This window comes from Tinamus guttatus, unplaced genomic scaffold (assembly GCF_059628265.1).
Source record: "Tinamus guttatus ecotype Peru unplaced genomic scaffold, ASM5962826v1 Tinamus_guttatus_pri_ptg000291l, whole genome shotgun sequence".
Classification (NCBI taxonomy): Eukaryota; Metazoa; Chordata; class Aves; order Tinamiformes; family Tinamidae; genus Tinamus; species Tinamus guttatus.
Window position 1 is genome coordinate 1299355 of NW_028288825.1, and position 10606 is coordinate 1309960.

The following is a 10606-nucleotide window of genomic DNA, read 5'->3' on the forward strand; positions in this document are numbered from 1 at the left end:
TTTTGTCATGTGCAAACAGCTCTTCTATCGACGCCGGGGCTCCAGGGGCTGCTTTATGGTTTGTGGTGTATGGAAATCTCTAGGCTCCTCTGGCAACTCTTGCCTGGAGTCAAACAGCTGCAGGGGACTGAACCAGCCGGTGCCTTCCTGCTACATTTCCCTGGATTGCTGGGAATTTCCAGTGTTGGGATCAACACTGGGTACATTTTTACATCGTCCTGGGCGGAAACAGAGCTTCTCTGCAGCAGCAGCTGCTAGAGCAGGGCGCTGAGCTGGGCTTTGCAGAGAAAAAGCAAATCTCATGCTGGGCTCATGTGAGCTGGCCACACTGTGCCGCTCTCGGGGGAAGAGAAGGGCGATCTCGCTGCCACATACCTAAAACAAGACATGGAGAGGCAGGATGATCTTTAGAGGGGCACTTCCCTTCGACTCGGTGTTTGCTGTTCTAAGAGCTCCATTTCCTTTCTTATTCCTAGGTGAGGATGACTTGGTGGCTGCATTAAGTCCTCGTGCTCCAATACAGACCCATGCACACAGGCCACAGTGACACATCACCCCAGAGGGGTCCTCAGCTCCAGCTCAGCTCCTGCCTGCTCGGACTGGGGGCAAATAACACGATTTGCATCTTTTCATACCCTTCAGGGCCTCTCGTGGAAATCGATGGGCTGAGGGGTGTCCCTGGCCATCGGGAAGGATGTCAGCCGAGGCCATGGCAGGCGCTGGATGCTTTTACACCTTGGAGGTGGGAACAGATCCCTCAGCTTGTATTGGAGCCTCGGAGGCTGCAGCGATGAGGCTTGGGATGACGCTTTGGGAGCGGGTAAAGTGCACGGCAGCTGCTTCCCAGGATACTGAGCAGACGGACTAGCAGAGGGAGCCCTTTCTGAGCAGGCCCCGATCCAAAGCCGCTAACCCGGACGCTGTCTCGCGTGCCCGAGGAGGGATTTGCGAGGCCGGCGGGATCGGCAGCCCCGCGAGCGGCCCCATGCCGGGCGCTGCGGCCGCCCTCCTCCGCGCGCCCGCGACGGAGGGCTCCGTACGGAAAGCGCGTGGCTCGGCCAGGCTAATAATACCTTGGGAGAAGGTCAGGTGGGCAGCAGCCCAGGCAGCTCTGGTTACGCCTGGGGCGCAGGGCCCTCCCGCCTGGGCATCTCTCGGAGAGGAGCCGGTGCCGTCATCCCTCCCACGTCAGCTGCTTTCCTGGGATGCGACACAGCCGGGCCCAGAGCAACCACCCGGCAAAGCCTCTGTCCCCGCTCCCTGGTCCCAGCCTGGTCCCCAGCTGAGATCCCAGTGGGAGCTGCTGCCACCCTGGCCGAGCAGAGCGGGACCCTTCCCAGCTCCACAGGCCTCTCGGAACGGGACCTCGCTGGGGTCCCATCCCATTGCGGGAAATGTCCCAGCAGAAAAGGCTGATTTCTTTTTTTTTTTTTTTTCCTCTCTGGAAAGCTGCTTAGCAGCTTACGGAAACAATAAAAGTAGTCTTATCTTCCATGGCGAGGCAGATGGTTTGGATGATTGGTTTGACTCTTAAGCTGGATTTGAGCTACGGATATTTTGATTTTTACCAATTTTTGGCTGGCCAGACCCTGGCGGCCTAATCCACAGATTCCCCTAAATCCAGGCGGGAGCTGCTGCACAGGGATGTGCCCTGGGGCCGCACGGAAACCTGCGGCCAGAGGGAGCCGGGACGCCCATGGACAGGCCTGGCATTCCGACCAGCAGATTTCCACGGTGCTCGGAGGTCACTCGAAATATCCCCTTAAGAGAAGCAAACAGCAGCTTCCCGAAGTGTCCGGGAGCATCGGTGCCGCGCGGTCCCCGTGGAGGCGGATGGGGCTCAGCCCGCGGCCGGGCCGGATGCATCCGCGCGCTGCCGGAGCTGCCAGGCGTTATTTCTAGCTCTGTTCCCTCCCTCGCCCCCGCTGCCACCTCCTCGCCGCGCCGCCGGCCCCCGGGAAGACGCCGTTATGTAACCGAGACGCGGGGACCATCTGGGGCTGAGTCAGCCGCCGGCCAGGAGCGGCGCTCCATCGGGAACGCCGGCCGGCAGCGCCGGGAACGGCGCCGGCCAAGGGGATGGGAGCCCGGCAAGCACCCGGATTGGGACTGGCGCACCCGCCGGCATGGGGGCTGGATGTGTGGAATACTGGGAAAGGGATGTGAACACCTTGTATTCACACACGGGGCTCTTGCTGCTACCACAAGCCTGTTGCATGTGAAAAAAAAATAAAATTTGAGACTTTAACCTTGAGGCTGGGCTTTTAACAGCAAGTGTAAGGAAAACCCTTCTCCATCCCATCGAACTGAGCACCGAGAGCAGGATCCTGGAGGGAAAGGAGGGCACAGGGAGAGGAGGAGAGGAGGGGATGGAGAGGGTCCACCTTGGCGCAGGATGAAAAGGCAAATTGCCGGAGGAGAGCAGGAATGCGGCGCCAGGTTGCCATGGTTACCTGGAGGAGCTGAACCCGGAGCATCCCCAGGGTACCGGCCCAGCGGGCGCCCGGAGCGGCAGGCGCCAGGCTGTGCCGGCCCCGGGGCTGCGAGTGAGTTTAACCGGATTCGGGGCTTTTGCAAGTGCTCGTGACCACAAGGCAAGAGCGTTGAAGCCCAGGTGGCAACCAAAGGCACCGGGGCTGTTAAAAGCCAGCTCGGCTCCCCGGGAATCCCACTCCAACAGCGGCTGCGGGAGGCAGTGCCGGGCAGCGCAACCCTTTCCCCGGGAGCTCCAGCCTTGAGCATCGCCAAACGCTTCCCCGAACAGAGCGATGCCTTCTGCCATGCAAAGCACCATCAAGCAGGAAAGCCGACGCCGAGAGCCCGGGCACCAGAACCTACCGAGCTGCTTCTGGGCTCGTTTTTGTGCCGTTCCCAGCCTGCGTTTGAGGAGAGAGTCAGGATGCTTCCCCTCCAGCGCATCCCTAAGAGGCCATTGCCTTCCCCAGGCACCCTCGCTCTTCTCTGTAGCGAGAGAAAAGCTTCCAGAAAAGCATCTGGTCCAGATTTAGAGGCATTAAGAGACAGAGATTGGTAGCTTGTTCTAATAGCTAATCATTATTAAAAGATCGCTCCTTATTTCTAAGATAGATTTGTCTGGCTGCAGCTTCCAGGAAGACGTTGTTATTATGCCTTTCCCTGCTAGATTAAGTTACCTCTTTGTACCAGTGTTTTCTCCCCATGACAAATGCTGCAATCAAGTCACCTCTCAGTCTTCCTCGGTGATAAATTAAGCAGGCTGCGCTCTTAAATCATGCTTCTCCTTGGCCCCATCTCTGGTGATTGGCGTCAGCGGCTGGCAGGGATTTGTTACACATGGAGCCTCCCCACGGAGCAAGGGATGGAGCCGGCCGGCCCAGGGGACCAGTGGCCATTGGCCACCACTCTGGATGCAGATCTGGGACCGGTCTGGACATTAGTATTAACAACTCCTCTTGCTACACAAGCAAAACGCGGGTGCAAAAGCAAGTCAGAGCATCCAGGATGGCTCATCCATGGTCTCCGTGTCCTCAGGGCGCTTGACCTCTCCACAAATAGCGTCCGCCGCGCGTGCCTTGATTTACTTTGGCCGGGACGTCCCATCAGAGACCTTTAAGGTGTCCTTGGCAAAGGCAAGACCCTTAGGAAACAGATCCTCCTGCTGCCCAAGGGCAACGAAGGTCATTGGGGAAGATTTTTCTGGGCGATCTCAGAGGGCTGCCTGGTTCCTGCCCGCTCTCCCGGCGCCTTTCCCGGCCCCGGCATTCCTGGAGGGAGCAGCGCTTGGAGCCTGCTGTGCCCCATGGCCAGACGCAGGTAAAAGGCTTTCAAAGAGTGCCATGGCCAGAGAGCTGCTGGGGTCTTTCAAACATAACTGCATGACTCGAGGTGTTTTAAATAGATCAAAATACATTTATTACATATTTATATTATTTTCTCTAGGCTATTTATATCTTTTGGAGACTCTTATATATAATATATATAATATATTTAAAAGAACATAAAATTGGCCAGTTTCGTCATTTGAAATACATTTTACAAATATATATACACATTGTCACATATATCCCAAATATATGTGCAATGCCACAGAGAAACCCTGGAGGTGGCAAAAGTGCAGAGACTTCCATGGCTCCCGCCGGCATCTCCCCCCGCTGCAGGCGGTCACCCCGTCTCCCCTTGGGGACACCAGTGCTCCCAGTATCCAAGTGGCCCCCACAAACCGGCTGCTGGTCCCCAGGGAGCCACACGGGCCAAGCGTGGCCTTGGGGACAGATGTGCACAGCTGTTCATGTTGAGCAGGACCGGATCCGGCCCTGGGCATTCCCCCCTCCCACGGCAGCATCCCTGAATTCGGAGGGGTGGGAGAGTGGGTGGGAGCTGGGATGGGGATGGCGGGGGGACTATTTTGGTTGTCAGCACAAGAGAGAAGGAAAGAGCAGGAGGGTTTAAAAATAAACCTATTTGTTCTGCCTTATTAAAGATAGAAAAGGTGGCTCTGGATTCATGCCCTACAAAAGGTTTGAAGGTCAAGCGGGTGCCGACGTGTGGAAGGTGAAGTGCCAAGTGCTTGTTCCTGCCCTAGGGGCACCAAGGGTGGCTGGGGACGCTCCGGCTCGGCTTGACAGCTCCCGCTTGGAGCCTGCCGGGAAGCGCGGTGCAGGAAGGGGAGGTGAGGGATGCTCTTTGGGTGCTCTTGGTGGGACAGGGACCTTTCTGCCCATGAGGATGGCCACACTGGCCTCATCCCCCGCCCTGGGCACCCCGTCGGGCCACGCGCCAAGGGGATTAGCAGGATTTTTCTTTCCAGGATGCCCGCGGTCCTCCAAGGATCAAGGGCAACGTCCCCAGCTCACGGGAAATGGCTTTGCAGGGGGACAACTGCCTTGGCTGCAAGGGACAGAACTCTCCAAAAAGGGTTTTCTCACCCTGCCGTCATCACCCTCCTCCCCATGTGCCCCAAACCAACACGGCGCTTGGGCTTCTGCTTTGCTTTCAAATTTCCCTCCCCCTCTTTAGAAAATTAATGCAATAAGACAACCCATTAGTCGCCGGGCAGCCCTCTAACGATCCCTGATGGTAGCGAAAAGATCAGTAGCTCCGAGCACTCGCAGGTAGGCAAAAATAATATTTATACATTATGTAACAGCATGTTGCACGCCTAGGGCTATACAGTCTAGAGAAGAGAACCCGGCTCACAGGGGCTTGGAGAGGGTCCGAAATGCACTGGCCAGTGGCTCTCCCCTTCCCAGCCTCCTACACAGTAGTTTAAAAATACACCTGTATATATTATTCTATTCTCCCAGGTAACACTGTACAATCATATATTTTTTTTAAGTAATAATTTACTTAAAGACATCTCTAGTTATCTTTTGTTTTTGTACAAATATTTACTGTGAGATATATATATATTTATAAAGAAATTAACCCTCTGAGAACCCTACAGCAGCAAGATGTGCACCTTTTATATATATATATATATAATTATTATTTTATTCAAAAGAACCTAAAACCACTTAAAAGCATCTTTTCTTTAAAAAAATAAATAAGTAGTGCGCACACAACATCTCTCTGCATCTCCCCTCCCCAATGCGCCGCCCGCCACTTCCCGCCAGTGCCGCAAGGCTGGATTTTCCCCATGGAGCCCCAAAACGGCCCCTTCTTCCCCCAGCCCTGGCACTGGCTGCGGAGAAGCGATTTTCTCTTTAACCAAAAACCCCAAGAGTTGCCCCAACGGACAGTGCGAGTCCCGGTGCCGAATTATTGACCCCCCCAACACCCCAAATTCCCTTTGCCAAATGCGAAGCCAGGTCCCCCCTGCCGCGGGGCCGCTGCACATCCCTAAGGCACGATGCACCGGGACTCGGCAAGGAGCAAATTCCTACAGGAACGGGCAATTCCGGAACACCAGCCTGGTGCTGGAGCAGCCCCAGCTCCAAGTGCGAGCGAGCAAGACAGATCTTCCATGTGCTTCCACGTCAGAAATACCTGAATTGTTCAAGGGGAAATTACCAAATTGATCCATACACCGGGAAAAGCCTTGGATTCCTGCACTCTCCCTACTGCTCTTTGTGCTTTTTGTCCCTTCTCTTTAGCCACGGCCTCACTTACGGGTTGCCTTCAGACCCCACTTCCAGCCCGAGGACAAATATTTCCTGGAATTGGCTAATTATCGTCTTTCCCAGGATTCTTTCAATTGCAATCTGACTTTTCCCTATTAGCTTTCTATTATTTTCCTGTTGCTTTCCCTGCCACGGAGCTCTGACCCCTTTCACTGCTCCCTGCCCATGGAGCTGGGCCAGGGAAAAAGAAAAAACCTCCAAAACTGATAAAAACTTGACTCTTCACTCTTACATCTGCCCTCACAAAGAATCCCAGAGGCTTATTTATTCCCTGCTCATTTTTAAAAAATACCAAATCACTTTCTTTCAGATTGAATATTATTATTATTGTTGTTGTTATGAATTATTATTTTGATAAACAGTCTCTCAAACATTACGCTGAAAAACTTTAAAACCCTCTCGCCTCCCTCCCCGCCCCGCTGCCCTTTTTCCCAAATTAAAAAGGAGCACGTTAGCGTTGCGGGTTATTTCAAGTGTTCTCGTGCAATGGAATCGCACTGCCTGCCCAAGGAGCCCCTTTCTCTTGTTGCTGTTGCTCAGTTATAAAAAGGGGAAAAAATGGAAAAAAATAAGGAAAAAAAAGAAAGAGAAGAGATTTGTTTCCTGATCTTTCCTCTTTTTGGCTCGCGCTGTGTCCCGCTCCTGCCCGCCTGCGCGCGGGGCCGCGGGCTCCCGGCGCCCGGAGCGCCCCGGACGCTGCACGGCCGCCCCTGCCCTCCTGCAGCCCGGCCAGTGGTTATTGCAATGAAACTTAAAACTAAGAACAATACTAATTTCTCAAGCATTCCTATGGCACTTGCATTGTTCTGCATAATTTGAGCGGGTTGTAGGGGAAGAGATTAGAGGAGGAGAAAAAAAATACCCTCGGCAAAGTCAGTGGAAGGGCCAAGAGTCATATTTCCGACTCCCTCCTGTACGACCGCTGATCCAACGCTATCGTGGCCTGAAGCCGGTCGAACTCGTGCCTGTTGTCCGGGCTCAGGTCGTCCAAAGCCCTGCTGTCATCGTCCTCCTCTTCCTCATCGCGGCTCATGAAGGCCAGCTCGTTCTCATAGCAGAAGGAGTTGGTGCTAGGCAGCAGGAATTTGTTCTCCACCAAGTCCTTGGCGCTGCAGCGAGGCGTGGATGGGACCTCGTAGGTTTTGTGGAAGTGAGAATAGTCTACTTTGTACTGGTTTTTCTCCTCAAACAAAACAGGCTCGAAGCGGTGGCCCCACAGGATCTCGCTGGCCAGGTAGGAGCTCCGAGCCTGCGTCGTCATGGCCGTGGCTTCCACCATGCCTTCGAGGATGACCACGATCTCAAAGTCGTCCGTCTCCAAGTCCTGGCGGCTGATCCCAAACAAGGGGCTGTCCTCGTTGATCTCGTGGAGAATGGTGATGGGGGACACCAAGAAGATACGGTCCAAGCCTTTGTCAAAGCCCACATCGATGTCTATTTGGTCGAGCGGTATGTATTCCCCTTCCTCTGTGATCCTGGGCTTAATTAGCTGAGCTCGTACGTGGGCTTCTACTATGTGGCTTTTCCGGAGGTTCCCAACTCTCCACATCAGGCAGAGTTTTCCGTCTCGCATTGCCACTACCGCATTATGGCTGAAAAGCAATGTCTGGGCCCGTTTTTTGGGCCTGGCCATCTTTGCCATTATTGCACCAATCATGAAAGAGTCTATTATACACCCCACGATGGACTGCACGACCACCATGAAGACGGCGAGCGGACACTCCTCCGTCACGCAGCGGAATCCGTAACCAATAGTCGTTTGGGTCTCGATGGAGAACAGAAAAGCAGCCACAAAGCCATTGACCTGCAGAACGCAGGGCTTGAAGGTATCGTCTCCACCTGGATTTTCTAGATCTCCATGAATGAGTGCAATTAGCCAGAAAATCAGGCCAAACAATAACCAGGACACTAAAAACGCCAGCGAGAAGAGCAATAGCATATATCTCCAGCGAATGTCAACGCAGGTGGTGAACATGTCTGCAATGTACCTCTGAGGCTTGTCATCCATGTTGGTGAACTCCACGTTGCACTGGCCGTTCTTCTTCACGAACCTGTTCCTGCATTTCCTCCTCGTGTGGATTTTCCCATTGCCAAAGCCGTTGATACCTGGCATGGTGGTCAGCCGCAGGCCGTCTTCCTCGGAGGACACGATGCTGTAAGGGTTGACTCGGCCCGCGGTCATCCCTGAGCCAAGCCCACGGTGAAGGAGAAGGGTCTTTTGGCTGCCGGCGCCCCCCTGGCCCACCCCTGCCCACCCCCCAGATTCGCTTGTGCTGGAGAAGTCCCAAGTTTGCTCGTCTCGGCCGCAGTGTCACCAAGCGGGTCCCGTGAGAGACTCTGCAATGAGAAAACAAGGACACGGCCGTTACCGTGCTCCGTGCTCGGGAGCCTGGTCTTTTCTCCCCAAAAAGCGAGTGAGCGGAGCTCCGGGTCCCGGGATGTGAGCGGTACCCACGGACACACAGCGCCGGGATGAGCGGCTGCTTTTGGGGACCCCGTCCCTGCGCTCTCCCCGTGGCCAGGCCACGCTGCGAGCTCCATGCAGGGATATAAATAAGGGACGCCCGGAGCCGGCTCCGTTGGTTCTCATTGCCCGTGCCAGATGGAGCCCTGCCCGGCACCGCGGCGCCCGCCCGACCTCCAAGCAGCCCTGGAGACCGCGGAGCCGTGGGGACCGAACCTCCGTCCCCAGGCACGGGGCTGGGAGAGGACACGGCCGACGAGCAGCCGCTCTGGAAGGCCCCTGGAAGGCACTCGCTTGGGACAGATGTCCCGAGGAGCAACTTTCCCAACGCGTCCGTTGGGAAATGTGGCCACCTGCGGTCACAGATGTGTTTTTGCCGGCCAAGTCCTAGGATGGGATCACAGTGGCTGGGGGACGCAGAGCCGTCCTGGAGCCTCTGGCACAGGGGGGGCATCTGGGTGCATCCTGGCACTGCCAGCACCTCCAGCCTGGATTGCAAGGGGGGTTTCAGGAGGAGAAGCTGCCCCATGGAGCTGGGGACCCGGTGCCACCCGTTGTGGCAGGATCCCCGTCCGCAGGCGCGTTGCAGTGAGCCCAGCCGGGCCGGACGTGCCGTTCAGTACCCGCCGGCCCGGTCGATCCGCTCGATTCCCACAATCAGCTCCAGAGCCTGGGGACACGCAGGGACAAGCTCGTCCTTTCCATTACACGGAGGCCCGGAGGCGGGTGGCCGGTGCCCCGAGCTCGATGAGCGCAGCGAGACACGGCACCGTGTGTTCCCCTTGTACAAACCGGCCTCAACCGTGCCCAAACTGCCCCAGCCCCGGACCGGGACCCCTGTGCCCTCCACCTTCCACTCCCAACATTTCCCCACGCTGGAGTCCAGACACATCCGTTTGCATTGCAAATGCTCTGGGATGCTCTGATCTACCTGCAGACCCACACGGACAAACTCCACTTGGGTCAAGTTTTCCTCTCCTGAGTTTTCCTCCGCGGTTTATTGAGGCTTTCTCCCTCTCCAGCTTTAACGAACACTGAGAATTTTGAGCAAGACGGAGCTGCTCGGCTCGCGGACCCGTCCTGCTGTCCCCACAGGGGTGCATGGAGGGACGCACGGAACGGCCGCTCCGCTGCAGGGATTCGCTTTTTTTTTTTTTTAATTAATTTTCCGTGCATTTGAGAAGTGAATAAAATGCCGTGAGCTCCGGGTGACCTGTGGGAGGATTAGCTGGGGTCGGGATTAGCCATGCTGGGAGGGCAGACGAGCCCGCGGCGGCTGCGGAGCTGCAGCCGGGGTGACGCTCGGGGGGAGCCTCTGCTCCCCCGCAGCATCGCTCACCTCCCCCTCTGCCCTCCCTCCTCCTCCTCACCTTCCTCCGTGCTTCCTTCCTTCCTCTCTTCCTTATTTCTTTTTTTTCCTCTTCCTTTCTTTCATTTTCTTTTTCCTTTTCCTCTCCTTTTGCTTTTCTTTTTCTCTCTTTCTCTCTCTCTCTCCTTCCTTCCCTCCATTTGCCTTTTTCTTACCTTTTCTCTTTTCTTCCTTTCTCCTTCCTTCCTACCTTCTTTTCATTTTCTCTTACAGTTCCTTTTCTTTCCTTCCTCCTTTTTCTCTCCTGCTCTTGTTGCGGAGCTGGACCCCCTGCTCATCCCCAGCGGTCACAGTCCCTGCTGTGACCGGCGTCCCGTGGAGCAGCAAGAGCCAGCCCAGCCGCTCTCCTAATTGCATTTATTTTAAAAAAGGCCCTAACTCTTGCACTGTGCGGGCCGGGCAACTCCACTTGCCTGTGTTATGCCGGAGCAGCGGCTCCCGCAACGCTGGCTCCCTGCGCGCTTCCGATAAATACAGAAATCCGGGAGCTGCGAGGAGGGCCGGACCCCATGGAGCCCATGGGGCGCAGAGGGGATGAACGGAGTCTGTCCCTATGGGCATAGGGATGGGAAGCACTCGGTAATGCCAGGGACGTGGGTATCCAGCGTCCGAAGGGACTCACGCCAGGGGGAAACTGAGGCACAGGGACCAAGGACACGCAGGGCCCTAGGGGAC

The 10606-nt window shown here is 55.8% G+C and overlaps 1 protein-coding gene across 1 annotated transcript; it reads right to left on the reverse strand.

Moving 5' to 3' along the window:
• Positions 1 to 6889: 6889 nt before the first annotated feature.
• On the reverse strand, positions 6890 to 8299 carry KCNJ12 (potassium inwardly rectifying channel subfamily J member 12). The gene has a single exon (XM_010215848.2). The coding sequence runs from the start codon at positions 8278 to 8280 to the stop codon at positions 6991 to 6993; it is 1290 nt and encodes a 429-aa protein (XP_010214150.2). The 5' UTR covers positions 8281 to 8299; the 3' UTR covers positions 6890 to 6990.
• Between the last annotated feature and the right edge of the window lie 2307 nt (positions 8300 to 10606).